Genomic DNA, 24,674 nt, shown 5'->3' with positions numbered 1-24,674 from the left:
TATTGCTTAGTTCACAAATTTTGTTATGCATTCATTCTCAGACTGTTTATGGATAAACTATACCACCCCACTCTCTCTGAATTCTCCCTAAACGTCATCAATCTGCAGATATCTCGTTTTTAAATATTTTTCTCCTGTTAAGTTAGTCTGCTGCTAACAACATTGTTAAGCGTGCAACAGTGTGCTGAGATTTGAAGTATATTCTCTTTTTTGCCCCCAAGAACCTACCTATCTACGTAATAGTGAATGAATTTGAGGGAATCCAGGCGATATTTCCTGAGACCGGCTAGCAGGGAATCCCCATGGAGTGTGTGCTAGGACCGTATTTCACCACTGCTATTATTTCACTAGCAGGGAAGAGTGGTTTTGAAGCCTGTAGGAGGTGCAGTTTATAGAGTGAAGTTTGGTGATGTGAGGTTTAAGGATAAGAAAAGTGTCTAAAATGAATTCTGAGTTTTTGCAGGAAAGACCATCTTTTGGGAAATTTCCAGTGGTTTGAATGAGTCAGTTCTGCAAATTGGGAGAAGATGACGCAGAACAAAGCAAGACGTGTGCTGTATATAAGAGGCCTAGTTTTGGGCCTGTAGGAAACTGGACTTCTTTGCAGATGTCCCCCACTTTTTCCTCCTTCATAACTACTAGATGCTGGTTTTCGACTCTGAATGCATTGAGTCCTACCAATCAGACCTCAGTGACAGTACTCGTTCCTTTAAAACAAGTGATGTCTAATTATAGCACAGTTGGCACAGGACATCCCTACTAAATGGTACCGCCAATACCTAGTGAATGGATACAGAAGAGGCTCCCTTGGGGCTGCAGCATATCCTATGCCACCCTAAGGGACACCCACACAAATTGCACACAGCCTGCCATTGCATACTGCATGTAAGGGTGCAAGCCCTGAGTGAAAACACGACATGGCACACTCATTGTATGCCATGCCAAAGTCACTGCATGTATGATACACAAGTCACACCTACAGCAGGCCTTAAGAGCCCTAAGGCAGAGTACATTATAATACATGTGAGGGCACGCCCCTGTGATGCCTAGTTCTATTGCTAGATATTACAAGTCATCCAGGAAGCCGTCTTAAAATATGTACTGGGCACTGGTCATCACGAGTGACCCAGCTATATGATGGCCGCACGGAAAATAATAGTATTTGCTATCAAACACCTCATCTTAACAAATCCATACTGATGCCAGTATTGGATTTAATATGACGTGCCCCCAAAGGGCACATTAGAGGTGCTCAGTGAAACATACTAGTCTTCTAGTGTGTTGGCTGACTGGTATCGACCAGCCTGCCACCACAAACAGGTTTGTGACCTCCTGAAGGTGACAGCCTCTGCTCTCCGAGGTCAGATACAATGCCTGCTCAGGCTGGAGGTGTTACCACCTCCCCCAGCAGGATGGCTAGTAAATCTGCATGCAAAGGCCAGGGATTTCAAAGCCCCTGCCACCTTTGATATGTGTTTCCCAGCTTCCCCAAGACAGAGAAGAACCACTACTCTGCCCTCATGCCCATTTGGCATCAGGACAGACAGGAAATTAGATAGTCAAGAGGCGTATTGCACTTGCAGGATGGACACACCTCTAGAGGGGGGCAGCCTAAAGTGAACACGAAAAGCAGAATTCCACCATCTTGGGTGTGATGGATTTAGGAATTCTGGGACACGGTGATGTGACGCTCCCCACAGGAAGTGGTCATCTAGGAGGTGTAGTGACCCCAAGACTAAGAAGACCATTAGCTACTACTCTTCACTCTCCTTAATGCCCCTAAATTGAGTATTTAGGGGACCCCCTGACATCAGGAAAACAGATCAAATCAAGACTTTAACTACTGGGAACTGACAAAGAAAGGAGATGGACCGAAGAGAAGGAAGAAGTGAAGACCTGCACCAAATATTGGCAGAAAACCCCACCAGGCTGTTTGAACCTTGACAATTGCTGGACCAACTACACCAGGAGCTGGATAACCTCCCTAAAATCCCTGGAGGACTGCCCAGTGCCTCAACAACTGGAAAAAAAGATCTCCCTTGGGCTAGAGGAGTTAGTCCTCTGCATCTGCAGGCTCCGCAAGCAGCTGTCCGGTCCACCATGTTGCTGACTGTCGGGACCACCAAGGGAGCAAGGTACCAGGAAGAGGTCACTGAGGCTGTAGGAGGCCAGCCCAATCTCCCCAGCACGTTTTGAGACGCTGACCCCTCCAATAACCCCACAGCACTAATACCTGGTTCGCAGGAGTGTCCGGTGGTGGCAGGAGCCACTACCCCACCCGTCTGTGGTTGAAGTAGTTATTTGATGGTAGGACAAAGACCGTCAAAAATGCAGCCCTGGAGCTGGAAAAAAGTTCCTGTAAGATCCATCGATGTCCCATACCGGATGGAAGATTGCAGTCGGTCAATGGCATGGAAAAGCCACCAACAAGCCTTGGCAAAGGCAGAAGTCGCAACGAAGCAAAAGTGGAGCTGCTGGGGACCAGCAAGGTCCAGGAGGACTCAACCCATGAGAGGGAGTCCTGGGGGGACCCTCAGCAAGCAAAGAGACCACAGAAGAAAAGGCAGTCCCCAGAGGAGACCCACTGGAAGAGGAACGAGGAGTTGCAGGGGAGCCCATGCAGCACAACTGGAGAAGGGGCCCACGCCGCCGAAGAAGCATGCAGAGGGCTGTGCGTCACAGTGAAGAGTGCTTGGGGCTGGGGCTACACGGAGCCTGAAGATCCCTTGGAGGAGATGCCAACAAGCCTTGGTAGCTGCAAAAGACGTGGTGCACGGGGTACTGTCCTGCGTGGGAAGGCAAGGGCTTACCTCCACTGAAGTTGGACAGCTGGCAGGGAAGACCAAGAGTACTACTCCAGACTATCACCCATGATGCAGGAGCCACGCAGCTCAGGATGAGAGTATATCCACACAGTCGATTGTCGTTGTGGTTGGTGCTTCAGGATGCAGGGGAGTGACTCCTTCACTCCAAGGGTAATTCCTTCTTCCTACTTGGGCAGACTGAAGACTTCTTATTCCCCTCAGAGGATGAACAGCCTGCGATATGTTGCAGAAGCTAGAAGGAGCTGTGGAAACAATGTTGTAAGCAGAGTCTTTGTCGTGGATGCAGATTGTCGGTTCCTGGAGGGTCCAGTTGCAGTTCCAGTGGCTAGAAGTCGAAGTAGAGGTTGCAGAGGAGTGCTGGAATCTTGCCAGCCGAATTTGAGGACCCACCCACGAGGGAGACGCTAAATAGCCCTGAAAGGGGGATTGGTCACCTAACCAGGTGACCACCAATCAGGAGGGGGCTCTGACGTCACCTGCGTGACCTGGCCACTCAGATTCTCCCAGAGGCCTTTGCCCACCTTTGATTCAAGATGGCAGAATCAAGGGACCCTCTGGGGGAGTTCTGGGCACCACCCCTGGGGTGGTGATGGACAGGGGAGTGGTCACTCCATTGTCTTGTTTCGTGCCAGAGCAGGGACTGGAGGTCCCTGAACCAGTGCAGATTGGTTTATGCAAGGAGGGCACCAAATGTTCCCTTCAAAGCATACCAGTGGCTTGGGGAGGCTACCCCTTCCAAGCCATGCAACACCTACTTCCAAAGGAAGAGGGTGTTACCCTCCCGCCCAAAGGATATCCTTTGTTCTGCCTTCCTGGGCTTGAGCTGATCAAGCAGCAAGAGGGCAGAAACTTGTCTGAGGGGTGGCAGCTCTTGAACTCCCCAGAAATCGCCAGAAGGCTGGTAGGAGAGCAATGCTGGGGGTCTTCTAAGGAGCCTCCAGAGTGCATGGAATCATACTTCCAATACTGGCAACGGCATTAGGGTATGATTCTGACATGTTTGATACCAAACAAGCCTAGGTTCTGTGGTAGTTACCTATGTCCGGTACACGTGTAAAATGGCATCCCCACATTCAAGAAGTCCATGAAAAGGGAGCTGGAGTTTGTGGGAGCACCTCTGCTTATGCAGGGGTGCCGTCACACACAGGTACGTGCACCCTACCCTCTGGCCTAGGTGGGCCTACCATAGGGGTGACTTACAGTGACCTGGTGCAGTGACCTGTAGTGAAAAGGGTGCATGGACCGTTTCACACATGATGCAGTGGCAGGCCTGCAGATACACTTTGCATGGGCTCCCCATGGGTGGCATAATACACACTGCAGCCCATGGAGGACCCCTGGTACCCCAGTGCCCTGGGTACCAAATACTAGGGACTTACAAGGGGGCACCAGTATCCCAAATGTGGGGTGTGTGTGGTCCAAGCAACCACGTTTAAATGGAGAGAGCATAGTCACTGGGGTCCTGGTTAGCAGGATCCCAGTGAACACAGTAAAAAAACACTGACAACAGGCAATAAGTGGTGGTAACTATGCCAGAAACAGGGAGGCTTCAAACCATCCTCTACTGAATATTCCACCTCTCAAAGCAAACAAAGTACCAGTTTCTATAATAGATGTTCCTTCAGAGGTTCCTACAGAGGTGCAAACAATAAAGGTAGAGGAAAGGCATCCACCTCTAGAGGAGCTACCACCACCAAATGGCAGTTACTTCTTCCACCATTTCACACTTTTCCAGTAGGGTTAAGACTAGTCCATTTCCACCCACAATGGTCCAGTATCACCACAGATCTGTGGGTTCTCTCAATTATCCAACATGGTTACTGTATGGAGCTCACTTCCACTCCATCAAACATACCCCCTTGCCCTCACAAACTCTCACAGGACCATCTTACTCTTTTAAAAGAAGAGGTACAGTCCCTTCTTCTCAAAGGGGCTATAGAGCCAATTCCCCTCTCAGAGCAAGGGTTAGGAGTATACTCCCTATACTTCCTCACACCAAAGAAAGATGCGTCTCTAAGACCTATTCTAGATCTCAGGCATCTCAACCTATACATTCTGTCAGAGCATTTCCACTCGTTCACTCTTCAAGATGTCATTCCACTCTTACAACAAGGTGACTTCATGACAGCTTTAGATCTGAAGGACGCATACTTTCATATTCCCATTCATCGAGCACACCACAAATACCTCAGATTTGTCATTGCGGGAAACCATTATCAATTCAAAGTCTTACCATTTGGGGTCATAAACGCCCCCAGGGTCTTCACAAAATGTCTAGCAGTAGTCGCAGCATACCTCCGACAACAACACATCCATGTTTTCCCCTTCTTTGATGACTGGCTCATCAAAGCCGGTACCATCCAACAATGTCAGTGTCATACTGAGATCACAGTAGACCTCCTTCACACCCTGGGATTCACGATCAACTTTCTCAAATCTCATCTCCAACCATTAAAGATACAGCCCTATATGGGGGAAATCTCAGTGCTCACTCAGAGGTGGCATATCCAAGCCAAGCTCGAATTCAAGCGTTTCAAACTTTCTTTTCCCAGCTACAGGAAAACCAAACTTACATAGTGAGATTAGTGATGCAGCTACTAGGGATGATGACATCCTGCATTGCCATCATTCCACATGCACAACTACACATGCGCCCCTTACAGCAGTGTCTGTCTCGCCAGTGGTCTCAGTCACAAGGTCATCTCCAAGATCTAGTGTTGTTGGACCGTCAGACTCACCACTCTCTGCAATGATGGAATCCCACCAACCTTTCCAAGAGGTGTCCCTTTCAGGACCTTGTGCCTCAAATTACTCTCACTAGACTCTTCACAGACAGGCTGGAGAGCTCACCTCAGCAACCTCACAATACAGGTTTTATGGAATCCCATTCAACTAGCTTCTCACATCAACTACCTTGAATTTCAGGCAGTCTTCCTAACGGTCAAAGCCTTTCTACCACCACTCTCCCACAAAATGGTTCTAGTCCATGACAACCATGTATTACCTGCAGAAACGGGGGGCCACGTTCTTCTCAACTGCTCCTCTTGCTCAGACAATCTGAAAATGGGCCATCACATTCACTTCGCAGGCATGGAAAACCAGTTTGCAGACCACCTCAGCAGGATGCAGCAACAAGCCCACAAGTCCTTCACCAGTACTTTCAAAGGTGGGGAACACCATAAATAGATCTCTTCGCCACGGCAGAAAATTCAAAATGCCAAAACTTTGCATCCAGATACCCACACCCTCAGTCCAAGGCAAATGCTCTGTCGATGAATCGGTCAGTAATATTTGCTTTCCACCTCTCCCGCGCATTCTGTTTCTAGATTACAAACTGAGACAAACTTGACCCATAATGATCCTTGTAGCTTCCACATTGGCATGTCAGCCTTGTTTCACAACACTTCTGGATCTGGGCATAGTGCCTCACGAGAAACTCCCCAACAGGCTGGACTTTCTTACTCAAAGTCAAGGTCAGATAAGACATCCAGATCCAAAGACGCACAACCTTGCAATATGGCTCCTGAAGTCATAGAGTTTGGTTACGTAAGTCTCCTACCAGAATGCATGGACATTCTTAAAGAGGCACGCAAACATACAACTAGACAGTGTTATGCTGCAAAATAGAAACGTTTTGTATGGTACTGTCGACCTAAACACATTGACCCACTCAAAGCTTCAGTCCAAGACAGTGTTTGTTATTTACTGCATTTGCAAGACTTAAACGTAGCATACACTTCCATTCGTCTTCATGTAGCAGCTATGAATGCTTACCACCAAAACAGACAACATGTCTCATTATTTAAAATTTCGGTTATTAAAAGCTTCATGGAAGGCCTCAACAGAGTCATTCCACCCCGTATTCCCCCAGCACCATCCTGGAACCTTAATGTTTTACTTACTAGGCTCATGAATCCACCTTTTGAACCTATGCATGCATACCAGTTACAGTTTCTTTCGTGGTAGGTAGCCTTTTTAGTAGCTATTACTTCCCTAAGACCTGTAAGTGAACTCCTGGCTCTAACTGTAGAACACCCATTTTTTTCAGTTACACAAAGACAGAGTAGTTTTTCAAACAAACCTTAAAAATGTTACTTACCCAGTAGACATCTGTTTGTGGCATGTAGTGCTGTAGATTCACATGCACTATCCCTCCTCCTTGGACGCCTGTGGCCATTGTAGTTGCATTGGTATATAAATATTGTATATATGTAAGTACATTGCATAAAGATCTCTTTTTATACTACTCTCTACCCTGCGGGAAAACAATCTAACAAAGGACTCGATGCCCATGTGCAGTATCCCCGAGAGGAGTCACTTAATCTCGTGACTCATCTTTTCTCTGAAGAAAAATGGCCGACTTATGCAAATCATGTGAATCTACAGCACTACATGCCACGAACAGATGTCTACTGGGTAAGTAACATTTTCCTTTTTTGGTAGGTCCAAGCCCAAATTCAGATTAGAGATCACAGAAAGGCTTCTGAGCCTCTGTAGCTATCAATTAATCTAGTTGTTCAAGTCCAGTCATCTTCCATATATTGCAGTGTAAAGGAGATTTGCCTGCAGTCAGTCTTGCATTGTGCTTAAAGGCATGGAGCCATAGACTTAGATTTAGAAGTCCACGTGCTGCTTTCCATGCATGACCTTGATTACTGGATTGTCAGATTTTGGTGATGTAGTCCTATATTTGTACAAAGCATTGATCGTGTGGTCGCAGGACATAGTAGATTTCTTTATGTTTCTCCTGGGCAGGGCATTAAGGATAGCTGGTGACTAGTATGTGAATTGGGATAAGTGATAGGAAAGTTAATACAAACCCATGTGTTTCAGACACAGGTCAATGGATTCTGTGCACGTCGTTTCTTGGGCTTAAGCCTTTGTCTTGTACTACCCCCCATAAATACCTTGCTATCAGAATCCATACATCAGAGTGATCTATGAAACCGTATCAGCAACATCAAAGAACATAATTGTAACACTGTGCCATTACCAACTTCACTGTACCCTACAAGTACAGCTGGAGTTGGGACCACTTTCTAGAATCCATTTAAAATTTGTCCCAAAGCTTTCAAATTATCTTCAACCACATGGGCTAGTCCTCTATCGAGAAGGATCCTCAAGATAAACGTTCCCTTAGGCACCTACTTCAGATTTATGCCTACTAAATTAACCTCAATAGTGAAGGGAAGCATAAGAATCATTTTGCATTTTACTCAGTTCATCTTACATGTGGAGAACTGGGGAAGAAATTCTGTAGGGACATTAGCGCTGGTAGGGAGGTACGTGATTCCATAAAGGCCATAAGAATGTCATCTGCATATACATTAGTTATAGTAGGGCCTATTTGAGAACAGGTCAGATCTGCAGCAAGACTTTGATAGCAATGGCCTACGGCTCCAAGGCCAGGAGGAAAAGGAGGGGTGTCTATGGGCACACCTGCCTCGTACCTTAATTTATGTGAATGGTCCATGAGAAGAAGCCTTCATAGTTCATTTGTGATGTTAGCGTCTGATACAACTACTTAAACTTAGAGGTGAATTCCTGGCCAAAATTGTTCCACTATTGAAACCAGTACCCACACAGTTTGTGAATACCAAATGTAGTAAACCTACGCTCAAAAGTGTAAGATACCTTTGTGAATCAGGCCCTTTGAATAGCATCTGGAATTCCTGGGTGTAGCAGGTTGTATAAAATTAAATTAAGATTTACACTTCAGCAGACTTGTAGTGATGTCACCCATCTCCTCTGTGGTAATTTCACACTTGTGTAGGACACAGTCCTCCTCATTGAGAGATGGAAAGTGGATAGCCTTCAAGAACTCTTCAAGGGACCAATCACATGGAATTATGTTGTTGGAAGTTGGCTCTGTATGCACTATTTCAAAGTAAGGAATAGTATGCACAGAGTCCAAAGGTTCCCCTTAGAGGTAAGATAGTGGCAAAAAGAGATAATTCTAATGCTCTATTTTGTGGTAGTGTGGTCGAGCAGTAGGCTTATCAAAGGAGTAGTGTTAAGCATTTGTTGTACATACACAAGCAATAAATGAGGAACACACACTCAAAGACAATTCCAGGCCAGTGGGTTTTTGTATAGAAAAATATATTTTCTTAGTTTATTTTAAGAACCACAGGTTCAAGATTTACATGTAATACTTTAAATGAAATTTACCTATTGCAGGTAGGTACTTTAGGAACTTTGAATTAGCAAAATAGCATATACACTTTTCACATAAATCACATATAGCTATTTTAAAACTAGACAGTGCAATTTTAAACAGTTCCTGGGGGAGTAAGAGTTTGTTAGTTTTTGCAGGTAAGTAAACCACCTACGGGGTTCAAGTTTGGGTCCAAGGTAGCCCACTGTTGGGGGTTCAGAGCAACCCCAAAGTTACCACACCAGCAGCTCAGGGCCGGTCCGGTGCAGAGGTCAAAGTGGTGCCCAAAACACATAGGCTTCAATGGTGAAGGGGGTACCCCGGTTCCAGTCTGCCAGCAGGTAAGTACCCGCGTCTTCGGAGGGCAGACCAGGGGGGTTTGGTAGGGCCCTGGGGGGACACAAATCCACACAGAAAGTACACCCTCAGCGGCACGGGGGCGGCCTGGGGCAGTGTGCAAACAGGCATCGGGTTTGTAATTGAAATCAATGGGAGACCAAGGGGTCTCTTCAGCGATGCAGGCAGGCAAGGGGGGGGGCTCCTCGGGGTAGCCACCACCTGGGCAAGGGAGAGGGCCTCCTGGGGGTCACTCCTGCACTGAAGTTCGGATCCTTCAGGTCCTGGGGGCTGCGGGTGCAGAGTCTTTACCAGGCGTCGGGATCTGGGGAACAGGCAGTCGCGGCCAGGGGGAGCCTCGGGATTCCCTCTGCAGGTGTCGCTGTGGGGATCAGGGGGGGCAACTCTGGCTACTCACGGTCTTGCAGTCGCCGGGGAGTCCTCCCTGAAGTGATTGTTCTCCACAAGTCGAGCCGGGGTCGTCGGGTGCAGAGTAGCAAGTCTCACGCTTCCGGCGGGAAACGCAAGTTGTTTCAAAGTTGCTGCTTTGTTTCAAAGTTGCAGTCTTTGGTGAACAGGGCCGCTGTCCTCGGGAGTTCTTGGTCCTTCTAGAGCAGGGCAGTCCTCTGAGGATTCAGAGGTCGCTGGTCCCTGGGGAAAGCGTCGCTGGAGCAGTGTCTTTAGAAGTGGGGAGACAGGCCGGTAGAGCTGGGGCCAAAGCAGTTGGTGTCTCTGTCTTCTCTGCAGGGTTTTTCAGCTTAGCAGTCCTCTTCTTCTTAGGTTGCAGGAATCTGAGTTCCTAGGTTCTGGGGAGCCCTTAAATACTAAATTTAAGGGCGTCTTTAGGTCTGGGGGGTTAGTAGCCAATGGCTACTAGCCCTGAGGGTGGGTACACCCTCTTTGTGCCTCCTCCCAAGGGGAGGGGGGCACATTCCTATCCCTATTGGGGGAATCCTCCATCTGCAAGATGGAGGATTTCTAAAAGTCAGAGTCACCTCAGCTCAGGACACCTTAGGGGCTGTCCTGACTGGCCAGTGACTCCTCCTTGTTTTTCTCATTATCTCCTCTGGCCTTGCCGCCAAAAGTGGGGCCGTGGCCGGAGGGGGCGGGCAACTCCACTAGCTGGAGTGCCCTGTGGTGCTGTAACAAAGGGGGTGAGCCTTTGAGGCTCACCGCCAGGTGTTACAGTTCCTGCAGGGGGAGGTGTGAAGCACCTCCACCCAGTACAGGCTTTGTTACTAGCCACAGAGTGACAAAAACACGCTCCCCATGTGGCCAGCAACATGTCTGGTGTGTGGCAGGCTGCTAGAACTAGTCAGCCTACATGGATAGTCGGTTAAGGTTTCAGGGGGCACCTCTAAGGTGCCCTCTGGGGTGTATGTTACAATAAAATGTACACTGGCATCAGTGTGCATTTATTGTGCTGAGAAGTTTGATACCAAACTTCCCAGTTTTCAGTGTAGCCATTATGGTGCTGTGGAGTTCGTGTATGACAGACTCCCAGACCATATACTCTTATGGCTACCCTGCACTTACAATGTCTAAGGTTTTGCTTAGACACTGTAGGGGCACAGTGCTCATGCACTGGTGCCCTCACCTATGGTATAGTGCACCTTGCCTTAGGGCTGTAAGGCCTGCTAGAGGGGTGACTTATCTATACTGCATAGGAGGTGTGAGCTTGGCATGGCACCCTGAGGGGAGTGACATGTCGACTTACTCGTTTTGTCCTCACTAGCACACACAAGCTGGCAAGCAGTGTGTCTGTGCTGAGTGAGGGGTCCCCAGGGTGGCATAAGACATGCTGCAGCCCTTAGAGACCTTCCCTGGCATCAGGGCCCTTGGTACCAGGGGTACCAGTTACAAGGGACTTACCTGGATGCCAGGGCGTGCCAATTGTGGAAACAAAAGTACAGGTTAGGGAAAGAACACTGGTGCTGGGGCCTGGTTAGCAGGCCTCAGCACACATTCAAATCAAAACTTAGCATCAGCAAAGGCAAAAAGTCAGGGGGTAACCATGCCAAGGAGGCATTTCCTTACAGATGTATATACCTCCTCATAGAAGAAAGCATAGGTCTCTGCTATATACTCAGGGTATGTAAGGAGATTTCCCGTTTCACCTTGGATCACCGGTATGGCCACTTGGGATTCCATGTGTTTAAAATGAAAGGTCAACATCCTGCCTGCTATTTCTTCCCATCCCCAAATAAGGTTCACTAAGGTCTTCTCTGTAGCCCTAGTATAGTGATATTTAAAGACAAATTTCTCAGCTTCTAGGTGGCAGGAGAAAAAGGGTTTTTTGATCAGGTTTGTGTTCCGCTACCATAGCTTCAATGGTATTTTCAAACCGAAAGCTTTCAATGAAGTGTCTTTTCTTGGTTATGGAAGAGTCGCTCATTATCAGACCTCACCAAGTCACTCTTGTGGCTGTCCATAGTTTATACTGAAGTAACCAATCGGCTCCCTGTAGAGGAGGAACATGTGAGTTGAGGTATTTTTCATCCAATAGTCTACATGTCAATGCTGGTATCCTCCAGTGTTGTGTAGGTGGTAAAATGTGACCTATGTGGATGTCAAGTTGAATTGGAGTATAATCTGTTTGGTCCCAGTTAGTAGCAGCAGTGGCTGGTGAAGAAGTATATTATGTAATAGGAAATTTGTACTAGATGATGTACAATGAACCTATAAAAGGAATGTGTAATCGTTATCTAATGGACTGACCAGTGCCAGAAATCAACCAGGTTGTCATCCTCCAAGACATTGCGCAAGACTACCTTATCTTAGGCATTACATTTGCCTGATGTACCTGTTGTACCAGTGATTGGGTACAGAACCTAATTAAAATCTCCACCATAATGGTGTGTGTTTAACCACATTCTGTGGGCAACCTGCACCTATGACAAATTGGGCTCTACTGGTATTGGAGGCAATTACAATCCCCAAGCCAGTTTCTGTGGAGCAGTTCTCAGCTTTACAAAAACAAGCGTCCTTCTGGATTTAGTTCATGTCTTAAGAATTTTGTGAAGCAGGGTATTAAAAATCAGTACATCCACCCTGCATCTTCAGGATCAGTAAAGAGCCTGGTTCCCCATAGTGGGATGGGATTGAGATTCTCACCAAATAGAGTCCCAGAGAAAAGTAGTTGCTGTGGTGACCTCGAGGAAGATATATGGCCCTCAGCAAGACACTTGTGAGAATCGACTCAGCCTTCCGAATGTGGGTATGCCAGAAGCAGGCAGCAGCCAGGAGTATTTTCAGAGGACATATGTAAGGGTGCGATCATGAACTTTCAATTGTCAGATCATGATAATGGTGCAGAGAGTGACTCACAATGTTCCTGCCTCCCCCGTACATCCAGTTGCAATCCATAGACCGAATTGTGACTAAAAGGCTTAGATTCAGTAGTTTTCAGTAGGCAGAAGTCATAAACAGGGGTTTCCCTTACTTGGTCTTAGTTGGGTGCAGGGGGTAACTCCAAGCATACAAACACACCATGCAGTTTGTGAGGAGAGCAATTACTCCCACAGTGTTGTTGTTGAGATAGCAAGGCAGTATTGTACAGTGAACTTCCCAAGGACCCTTGAGCATCACAAATGTAAGCGCTCTGCATATACTTACCCAGAGAGCCACTATGCAACTGCCATATGTTCTGCTAAAGCAACTGCAACTGTAGTCATACTACCAGACGATGGATAAAGTAATCTATTGTGAGTGTTCTTAATGCTGTTGATGCCTGCCTGTAAAGGCCTAGAAACAGTTCTTGGAAAGCCAAAGAGGACGAAGCAGCCTGCACTTTGAGTATGTTGTACATGTTCATTGGTTACTTCCACTATTTTGTTTGTGCTACGTGGAGGGTCAGACCATATTGTTTGACTACAAGCAGCACGTACTGTATGCAGGATAATGAGGCTCTTTTGCACCCTTGTAACAATTTAAATGCCAGGACCAAGCAGGAGAAAATAGTAGGTAACAACCACATAGGTGGACATTGATTGTTCTCAACAGGTCTTCAGTGAAACAAATTACAGTGAATCCACCTACTTCCAGTCCGAGGTTCATTTTGTTTGCTCTCTCAGCATCCAGTCAGATTTACTGTCAGTCCTGTAGCTCTTAACCCTTATTGAGTGTCATCTACCCCTCAGGCTCTTCATTGTATGTACCGTCAATGGGTGCTCCCTAACTGTGAGACTCTGCCCTGATATGGAATCCAATAACCAGGAAAAAGGGACTTAGGTCGCAGTCTAAGCTGAAGCTCCTGACCTTAGGACAGACTGACCAATCCATGTAAATGTGCAGACTCTAGTGCCGGCATATGGTCCATCTGGCCTACCATGGGAAGTAGGAACTCAACTGAATCTGTTGGTTGTTCATCTGCACCAATACCACTGACATACTGGAGGGTGGTGGTGTGATCTGCTCTGAACGTCTGCCCTCTCAGCTGAGTGTCAACAGCTCGTTGTTCCTCTCTGCAGCGAAAAGGCCCCAAGTACCACCGCTGCTGGTGGAGAGAATCTAGAGAACTGCTACTTTCTTACATGGCTGGCTCATCGCATCCCCACTCCCATTCTAACTTTTAATGTTAGTCTAATGTTTGGGAAGAAAGTTTACGGACAAATTCAATGAGTTATATACCTAAAAGTGTCAGCTTATGCATCTTTTATGGTCTAACAAACAGATTTGTCAAATGCTAGTATGTTGTGTGTATTTTCAGCTTGAAAAGTTTGAAAAGAAATTAAGAATGTGTGTTTTTTCCTTTTGGTTTTTGACCCATTTTGTCACTTCATTTTCTTTTAGGCTGAAGTCACTCCGGCTCCTACTCCAAAGTATTCTCCAAGCAGAAGACTTAATCAAAGTCTACGAAGCTAGACTCACTGAAGAGGAAACCATTTCATTAGACCCTGACAAGGTAGAGGCCTACCGACATACTCTAAAGGTGAGAGAAATGTTTTCTACTTCTCAATGAATTTTAGAAAATTGTAACAAAAGCAAGGTGCTAAAAAGTAATTCAACAAATCCACGTTTTTAGGTTATTATAACCTTGGATCTGACTAGCATGTCCCTTTCCTCCCATGCCAATTACAATTGTGCCTTGACAGTAGCTACATGAATATCCAGCATTATAAATCACTGCGTTTATACCTGAAATGTCAGCAAGTAAAAATAGACCAGGTGCCGTTTTGCATCCAGTTGACATAGAACAATAGTCAAACAACTGAATGAACATCTAGAGGATGAAGCACGGTTAGAGTACCACCAATAATGAACATTTCTAAAATGCACAAAAATGCACACAGTAGCTACTGTAATACATTTTTGGAAATATCTGCTATTCATAATGGTTGCAGGAGCAAACTTATAATAATGGGTGGATGATAATCAGCAATACGGTTCATGACATTGTTGAACCAAGAATAGCCCAAGTGATCGGATTACTGATAGGGCCTTGAGGTAGACAAGTATTTAGGGTTAGCCAGCGGTGTTGACTGTAACAGTCTTCATTTCAGTTTTTACCTAATGCTGCTAGCTGGCATATGGATAGAACGCGTGGCCCTAACTTGAATATCTAAGCAGCTGATACATAGAATTAATTAAATGATGACAAAACTGCTGCAGAGGATCAGGGAAATACATTGCCTCATTTAGCAGACGTTCAGGGTTGAATGGTCTACAGTTGGCTCTGCTCAACTGTATCTAAGACTAAAGTCTTAACTGTGAATAAAAGCAAAGAGCTATGCAAGGACTGCTTTGCTTCCAGGAGCCTACCTTGAACCCCTCAGAGGCCAGCCCTGCATCTTCACCTGCAGCCAGGACTTCCAGAAGTGGCTCCAAGGGCTAGTTTCTAACCTCCTATTCTTGACACCCTAGCCTTTATATTTGCCCATTCTGGAACATATTCCAGTTTCTGCATGTAGGAATTTGGTGCTATTAGTCGTACCAAGCCTCTTGCAAGATTTTAACCCCCCCCCCCACACAGAAACTTGTGGACAGCTAGTGTGATGTACGGAATTTGCATGCAGGAAAGTTACAGATATGTCCGTAGCAAATACCACCCAACTTGGAATCACATTTGAGATGCAAACTCCAGTTTGTATGTGAAACTGACTTAGCACCATAGTTGGACTCATGCCATTTACATTTTGGGGATGATTCAGCAATCAGAAATCACAACTAGAGCAGTTTTGTTCATGTTGGAATATACAACCGCTTGCCATTCTTCACTGGGTCCAGTCTCAATCCTGGAAATCTATGACTTTAGTTGAATTTTCCGGAGAGTTCCGACTAACCTTAATGTGTGCCTGGCTGTCTTTGTGCAGGTGGATCATCAGTTGGTTATGCTTAATGTTTGAGTTGTGGTAGCTTTTGCTTTCTGCTTTCTGTTTTTTAACAACTACTCCACCCCCAAATGGAAAATAATTTTCAGTGTAGTCTTCGATGACACACCCAACTCTGAAAACATACATTTCAACATGTTTCTCGGTAAAAAAATGTATGAAAAACATTTGTGAATTCCAACATATCCTTTCCCTTACGTGCCAGCTTTCCTCATCTATTCTTTCTAAATGGAAGGCGCTTTCCCCAAGACTAAGACCCTAATTCTAAATATAACATAGTGTTTTTTTTTTTAACCTCTGCAAAACTACTCTGCGCAGCAGTAGGAATTTCAAGTTGTAGGGAATTTAGCACACCCAGTTATTACTGACTGCAATAGAGTCCTTATTCTTTGTTAGATTTCGGATGGTCAAACCTGTTTGAATTTAAAAAGGGGAAACGAGTATGATATTTACTGTGACATGGCTTTTGGTGTGCTAAGGACAAACATGTTCATGTTATTCCCCATTAAGTAAAATAGGAGGAAGCAGAAAAAACGAAGAGATTGGGGTTAAGGAGAGCAGATGTGATGGCGAAAAGAACAAAGGAGGTGGGATGAAGGACTGCAGAGAAAAAATAGGAAGTGTGGAGCAAGGGAGTAAGCGGGAAAACATTAACATTAACAGTGACAAAAATTGTGTTAACGTGATTTTCTCTGAGACAAGGGATATGGGGCCAGATGTAGCAAACGTTTAGCGAGTCGCAAACGGCAAAATTTGCCGTTTGCGACTCGCTAAACGCGTTTGCCAATGCAGAAATGCATATTGCGAGTCGGTACCGACTCGCAATATGCATTTCCGACTCGCAAATAGGAAGGGGTGTTCCCTTCCTATTTGCGAGTCGCAGTGGGATGCAATACAATTTGCGACCGCCTACGCGGTCGCAAATGGCATCGCAGTTACCATCCACTTCAAGTGGATGGTAACCCACTCGCAAATTGGAAGGGGTCCCCATGGGACCCCTTCCAGTTTGTGACTGGACCCAAAAATATTTTTTCAGGGCAGGGAGTGGTCCAAGGGACCACTCCCTGCCCTGAAAAAATACCGAAACAAAAGGTTTCGTTTTTTTTTTTAAGTGCAGCTCGTTTTCCTGTAAGGAAAACGGGCTACACTTAAAAAAAAAAAAAAAACTGCTTTATTTAAAAGCAGGTCACGAACATGGAGGTCTGTTGACGTCAGCAGGCCTCCATGTTAGCGAGTGCCTATACTCGCTATGGGGCCGCAATTTGCGACCCACCTCATGAATATTCATGAGGTGGGTCATTGTGACCCCATAGCGAGTCGCAGTCTGTGTCTGAGACACCGTACTGCATAGCAATTTGCGACTTGCAAATTGCGAGTCGCAGGGACTCGCAATTTGCAAGTCGCAAATTGCCGCTTTGCTACATCTGGCCCATAGTTACTTTGCTTTGTTTACCATTTCAAATACCAGATTCAGCTAGATGTTAAGGCAAAAAACTGTAAAAATAAAATAAAGTGCTGGTGCAGACATTGCAAGTCCATCATCAGTGCTTTAAGCTTCTGTGAGAAATTGGGTTGTTGGTTCACTGGGTGTGTGCCCTGTTCAAGCAACAGCCACAATCCCTCGCAGGGTAAACCCCAAAAAGTCACTAAATTAACCTGTGCTGAATCCTGGGTAGCTAAGCACAAAAAGCAGCCAGGCTTAACTTAGAGGAAATGTGTGAAGCATTATGCAGCACACAAACAGTAATAAAGTGAAAACATAACACCAGAGAAGTCCCAAACCAATTCATAACAATAGCGTAGATTTTAATGGATCATTTGACACCAATACAACTAAAATCTAGCCAGCAGAACTGGAGTTATAAATATTTAAAGTTTAAGGTTCAAAATAGCATCTAAAAGATGAAAGCGCTAACCACGGACATCAGGTCACCTTTAGCACCACAACCAAGGTTCCAGGAGTATAAGGGGACCTCTTGGGGGTTCAGGGCTTACTCAGGCTGGGTCCAGCTGCAGATTCAAGATGGTGGGACCCTGTTATGTCCCTGTGGCTCTGAACAGGAGATTAGACACTAACCCTTAGTCACTTCTGGAAGTCCTGGCTGCAGGTGAAGATGCAGGGCTGGCCTCTGAGGGTTCAAGGTAGGCTCCAGGAAGCAAAGCAGTCCTTGCTGGTACAGCAGCATTCTGGCAGAGTGCACAGCAGCATGCAGCTCTCTGAGAGTCCTTCCACAGGTCCAATAGTGAACTGAAGAGTCGGTCTGGGAGTCCTACTTTTATCCCCTGGTTCCCTTCTCCTAGAAGGTGGGAGAGATTTCTGGAAAGGTTCTTTGAGGTTCTGGGAGTTTCCTGCCTCCCCTGTCCTGACTCCAAGCTGGCTACACTGACAATACAGGGTTGTTAAGCCTGTTGTGAGGAAACAGGACACAGCCTATTCAGGCGCAAGTGGGGCTGTGCTTAGCTCTGCCCCATCAAGCCAGTTAAGGGGCCATTCAGGCTCAGTCACTCCAACCATTGTGTGACTGTCTGGATTGAATTCACAAAGTCCTGTCAGTTACACCCAGTCATGTGAGCTAAGACAGGCTGCAGGCACTAAAGGCTAAGAGCAGGAAAATGCCAACTTTCTAAAAGTATCATTTTCAAAATGGTAATGATAAATCTGACTTTACCGTTAAATAGGGGTTATCATTACCATTCCATATGTACCAAACATGATATATATACCTTATCCCATTTAGGAATTACAGCTTATTAATTATAATAAGGAATCCCCAATGTTATCCTACGAGAGGGGTAGGTCTCACAGTAGTGAAAAACTAATTTGGGAGTATTTCACTAATAGGGCATGTAAAACTTAAAAGTACATGTCCTACCTCTTAATTACACAGCACTCTGCCCTATGATCTACGTAGGGTCTGGTCTATCTTTGGGATGACAAATATGTACTAAAAGGGGAGTTTAAGGCATGGCAAGGGATTTTAAATGCAAAGTCGTAATGACAGTGGGACACTGCAATCAGACTGAAATGGCAGGCCTGGGGCATGTTTTAAGGTGCGACTTAAGTGGGTGGCACAATATGTGCTGCAGGCCCACTGGTACTATTTAATTTACAGGCCCTGGGTAGATGGCACGCCACTCTACAAGGGACTTACAAGTAAATTAAATATGCCAATTGGGTATAAACCAATTAAACCTTGTTTTAGGGAGGGAGCACAAGCACTTTGGCAATGGCTAGCAGTGGTAAAGTGTGCAGAGTCCTAAGATGAGTATGATTAAAAATCCAGCAAACGTAGGAGGAGGAAGACAAAGGATTTGGGGGTGACTCTGTAGAGAGGGGCATTTCCAACAGCTTCATTCGAAAAAGGTTGCACTGTCTTACAGTCCAAGCAATGAGTCACTCAGCATGCGAGCCAGCTCTTTTAGTGTACTAAACTGCATATTTTAAAGTGTGTTTTACTACATTTTGAACGTAAAATGTGATAGATTTCGGAGGAAAAGCAGCATTACCACTCAGATTACAAGGTTCCTCACACATTTTCATATGTATCTCTTGAATAATGGTCTATTGTACATTGCTCACTAAATTGTGTCATGTTTTATGCTAGAAATTATGTTTTGTGCATTTGCTATACCATGTAGAGTAGTTGTCTTCATAGGGGATGACTATAGTTGTTATTTTTCTTTGCAAGAAAATGAAAATTGAATTGGAACAAAAGAAAGCATTGCTGAGAAACATGGAATCTGAGCTTCAGAATACAATGCAAATTAACAACAAGATTGCACAGTCGTTTTCGAATTGCGATGTGGACATTTCCAAATTTAGTGACAAAGTAACCCAGCTAAATGATCGCTGGCAAAGGATAGAGAAAGAAATAGATGACAGGTAAGTGGAAAAAACAATGGTACATTAATTTTAGCAAAAATGTTCATTCTAGCAGGCTGTAGAGTGGATGGGAAAATATGCTATTAGGCGAGACCGTTTACTAAACTGTAGTTTTTATTTATCTTAATTAACTTCTTAAGAATGTTTTGGCAATCAAAGTGTACATATGAATGAGCTCCCATTTTGATAGGTTCACTTTGCATTTTCATCACCATGTTACTTAAAGCACTTCTGATCTGTAGATTCAAGTATGCCTTTGTTCTTTACCACGGTCTTCCAAACAAACATACTTCTTGAATTGCAAAAAATCATATAGATAACATACTGTTAGTTTATCTTCTGTAATTCGATTATTTCCATCCTTTATCTTTGAATCTTTATGACTTTGCGTATCTCACATTATAGCTCATTACACTTCCAATTAAAAGTTTTGTTCTGACAAAGTTCATTCTTGTTGGACCTTCAGTCTTATTGTAACAGGATTCAAGCATGAAAAACAAACCATATCACTCGCCTTCTGTTGAGCATGGTATTTTTGTTACTTGGTCATTCCACACAATGGCCTGATAGAGTCTGCCTGCTCTGTGTTCAGGGCCCGCCTCCACCTGAGCCACCCTCCTGCTCCTCATTCCTGGTGGCCATTTGTGTCTGATCTGTATGCCATTTTCTAATTTCATTCTTTTCTGTATTTTTGCCTTTTTCTCTCTTTTTCTGCCTTTCTGCTATTTGCTGTCTGCCCTTGCTCCCTGCTGCTGCTTCTACCCCCACAGCCCCACCCTTGTAGCGCTTCCCACCCTCCCGCCTCCCAGCTGACCACTCCCTCCCTCCCTTCTTAAGGGTGGCTGCTGCGCAGTGATTGCGAACTTCATTGAACTTTTCTGGCCAGTGTTCGTCTCTCCCTCCTGCATGGGGACTGCTGCTGCTGCTGCCACTGTCTCCTGATACAACCTAATAGCTATCTGTTCGAGGCCTGCCTGCACCTCATCCCTAGTGGCCGTCTGTGTCAAGTCTGTCTGCCATTTTCTCTCTTCATCCTTTTCTGTATTTTTGCCTTTTTCCCTCTTTTCACTCTATTTATGCATTTCTGCATTTTTTTCTGTCTGCGTGCTTTCCAGTGTTTCCTCGCTCCCTACTGCTGCTGTCCCCGCAGCCCTGGCCCTGCACCCCCACCCTCGTAGAGCTTCCTGCCCTCCTGCCTCCTAGCTGACCAATCCCTCCCTCCCTTTCTTAAGGGTGGCCGCTACGCAGTGATGAGCGACTTCAATGACCTTGTCTGACCAGCGTCCGTCGCTCCCTCCTGCATGGCTACTACTGCTGCTGCTGTCTCCTGACAGAGCCTACAGGCTCTGTGTTCTAGGCCCGCCTCCACCCGCAGGCACCTGCCTGCCCCTCATCCTAGGTGGCCTAATGGGCATCTGTGTCTGTCAGGTCTGCCTGCCGTTTTCTGTTTTCATCCTTTTTCTGTATTTTTGCCTTTTTCTCTCTTTTCACTCTTTTTCTGCCTTTCTGCTTTTTGCTGTCTGTGTGCTTTCCCGTGCATCCCTGCTCCCAGCTACTGCTGCCACCATAGCCCCAGCCGACCCGCCTAGCCCTCCCTCCCAGCTGACTAATCCCTCCCCCTTGCTTCCCCTTCTTAAGGGTCGCCACACTGATGGCTAGCCCGTCTGTGCCTGACCGCGCCCAGCACCACAGACGCTGGATCTCTCACCATCCACCGATACACTGCCGGGATCCTCCATGCACTAAACCCTGGACATTGGAGCACCTGCCATCATGCTTCCCCCAAGGACACCCACAAACCTTTCTCTTGCTGCCACTGCCACCTCACCTTCTCTGCAAGACAAACGCCAGACCTCCCAGCCCTGGAACCGCCTCTGGACAACTTCAAGTGCATCCTCCTCAATGTCCGCTCCCTGCACAAGCATCCGTGGAGATTTAGGATGCCACCCGCCTGGACATTGCTTTCCTTACAAGACTTGGACTAACACAACATCCGGACTGTACATCGCCATCCCTAGTGACTTCAAGCTGCTCTGCAAGGAATGCCCCTCCAGACCAGGAGGCATAGACATCGCCCACAAGACCATCCTCCGACTACCAATCAACACATAGGAATTCTCCCCCTCATGGAGCACATCCACTTCCAAGTGAACACTTCCCCGAAGACCACCATCCACGGCACCCTCATCTACAGACACTTGGACCACACCCAGAGTGCAGCAACCCCATCATCAACATGATACCCCCCCATGCACTCTCCTCCAGCAACTACATATTCCTTGGAGACGTCAACTTCCACTTCAATGATCTCAGCCATCACAACACTTCATCGCTACTCGAGAACCTGGACACAATCAGGCTCCAACTGGTCACCTCACCAAAGCACCACGCCGGACAAACTCTCAACCCCGTTTTCTCTTCCAGCAGCAGCGTCGTCATCGATGACTCAACTCCACTACACTGGACCAACCAGCACTGCAGCCACTTCTCCATATCCACACCTACTGCACACACTTATCCAACGCCCTCCCTCCCCACAGGAAATGGAACTATACCACCGAGGTGCAACTCGTCAGCAACTTGCTGCCCTGACACAATAGATGCCAACACCTTAGCACGCAACCTCCACAAATATATCACCGACTACGCCAAAACCCTAGCTCCTCTCCGAATGACCACAGGAAACACTCTTCTAAAAAAAACGGCTAGTTCACCCTCAGACTTCAGGGATCAAAGCACACCTGCAGGAGGCTGTAGAAGAAGTGGAGGAACAGCAGATCCCTGTAAGACCTTGCAACCTTCAAATCCGCCACAAGATCCCACCATGGCCTCATCAGATCCACCAGGAAAACTGCCCTGCCGGACCGCATCAAGACCACCACACACAACACTAACGAACTCTTCAGCGTCATCAAATAATTTGCCAAACTACAAGCCGAGACCCCTAACATTCCTCCAAATCAGGCTAGACATCTTCTTCTATTGGAAAATCAAAGACATCTACAACAGCTTCGGACCCCAAGACTCTCTGAACCCACCAACAACCCCCTACCAGGGTCCACCAAATCCCCATGACTCCAGCACGCCTGGACCCCCCTCATAACGGACAAGACTCACTCCATCATGAGCAGCATCCACTCCAGAGCCCCTACCGACCCCTGCCCCAACTACATCTTCAACAAGGCCAGCGCCTCGATCGCACCCAAACTTTGCAAAAACATCAACTGCTCCCTAGAGTCTGCAACCTTCCCCAAGGTCTGGAAGCATGCCGATATCAGCCCACTTCTGAAGAAACCCACAGCCGAACTAAATGGATCTCAAGAACTACTACCCCATCTCGCTACTGCCCTTCCCAGCGAAGGTCACTGAGAAAGCAATCAACATTCTACTCCGCCAACACATTGAGGACAAACACACCCTGGACATCTCCTGATCAGGTTTCAGAACTAACCATAGCACAAAACCATCCAGCTTTCTGCCACAGATGACGTCCCCTTCCTACTCTACCATGGCCAAACAGCAGCCCTCATCCTAGTAGATCTTTCAGCCGCCTTCAATACTGTGTCCCACCTCAACCTATGTGCCAGAGTCCACACAGCAGGCATACGTGGCAAGGCCCTTCGATGGATACACTCCTTCCTGACAGCCAGAACACAGAAAGTCAGGCTCCCGCCATGCCTTTCAGAACCTACAGATTTCAGCTGTGGAGTACCCCAAGGATCCTTGTTGGGCCCCACACTGTTCAATCTATATGATCCCGCTCGCCCCTATTCCCAGGAACTATGGTATGAACATCATCTCCTCAGCTGATGACACCCAGCTGATCATCTCTCTGATCAAAAACCCCCTCAACAGCCAAGAAGAATTTCAGAGATGGGATGGAAGCAGTCACCACCTGGATGAAGAAGAGCTGCCTTAAGCTGAACTCTGACAAGACCGAGATCCTATCCTGGGACCTTCCTCCTCAGCCTGGTACGACTCCTGGTGGCCCTCAACACTTGGCAGGCCCCTTACCCCCACAGACCACACACAAAACCTTGGCATAATCCTCGACTCAGCACTCACCATGACCAGACAGGTCAACTCCATCGCATCCACCTGCTTCTACACCCTCTGACTCCTACGGAAGATTTTCAGATGGATACCAACCGACTGCCGCAAAACAGTGACAGGCACCCTAATCACATGTAGATGACTATGGCAACGCCCTCTATGCTAGAACCTCCAAGAAGAACCTGAACGAGCTGCAACAAATTCAGAATGCCGCCCTCAGACTCATCCTGAGCATCCCCAGCCAAGAACGCATCACAGAACACCTGAAAGACCTCCACTGCCTCACCATCGAGAAGAGGATCAACTTCAAACTCCTCATACATGCCTACAGAGCTCTCCACATCAGACCCAGCTACCTCAACCACTGCATCACCTTGTACTCCCCCTCCAGACCTTTCCGCTCATCCCAGAAGTCACTCGCTAATGTACCTTGCATAAAGACGTCCTCGGCTCAAGGAAAATCTTTCATCTACGTGGCAGCAAAAGGTTGGAACACCTTACCTCTTCACCTCAGACAGTTGCCATTGCTACCTCAATTCGGAAAGGACCTCAAGACCTGGCTCTTCGACTGAATCCTGAGGACTTACCCCTCAGCACCTTCAGACCCTATGGGTGAGTAGTGCACTCTAAAAATACTTGATTGATTGAACCTCACCTTGGTTTACTTTTCCGGTGGTTAATGGATGTCTTTTTGAAGCTGTTTGCCTTTGTGTATCTCTGGTTAATGAGTTACGGGACCATGTTTTTTTAAATTTATGGCTACAGGCTCTGTTTGGCCTTTGGCTGTGCCTTTGGCTGTGCCTTTGGCTGTGCTTTTGTGGCAAAAGCTGATGACTCCCAAATTAACATTTGAGTTTTTCCTGCCATTCTGAAGTTGGCACATTTACTTTATATATACACCAAATATGTGAGTGTCCTCTGCCCCTTTTGTGAGAGCATTTCAGCTCAAATAATTGAAAACATTGATTTCAGTGTTATCACTTCGTGTGATGGGCCAAATGATGTTATTTCGTTTTTCACTGTCACAGGTAATGTGCAACATGTTTTAAAGTTAGTGAAACGTTTTGAAAAAGTGGCCCAATGATTGTACA

At 46.4% G+C, this 24,674-nt stretch overlaps 1 protein-coding gene across 4 annotated transcripts in view; it reads left to right on the top strand.

Moving 5' to 3' along the window:
- Positions 1–24,674, top strand: part of DSP (desmoplakin) — a 198,658-nt gene that overhangs the window by 117,010 nt on the left and 56,974 nt on the right. For all 4 annotated transcript variants that reach the window (XM_069217283.1, XM_069217275.1, XM_069217266.1 and 1 more), the window contains exons 17-18: positions 14,110–14,248; positions 19,337–19,530. In XM_069217283.1, coding sequence (XP_069073384.1) covers positions 14,110–14,248; positions 19,337–19,530 — 333 coding nt within the window. The remainder of the gene's footprint in view (positions 1–14,109; positions 14,249–19,336; positions 19,531–24,674) is intronic.

The sequence above is a fragment of the Pleurodeles waltl genome, chromosome 2_1 (genome assembly GCF_031143425.1).
Source record: "Pleurodeles waltl isolate 20211129_DDA chromosome 2_1, aPleWal1.hap1.20221129, whole genome shotgun sequence".
In the NCBI taxonomy this organism is placed as follows: Eukaryota; Metazoa; Chordata; class Amphibia; order Caudata; family Salamandridae; genus Pleurodeles; species Pleurodeles waltl.
Note: the sequence above shows the minus strand (reverse complement) of the source record. Positions and strands in the feature narration are given on the sequence as shown.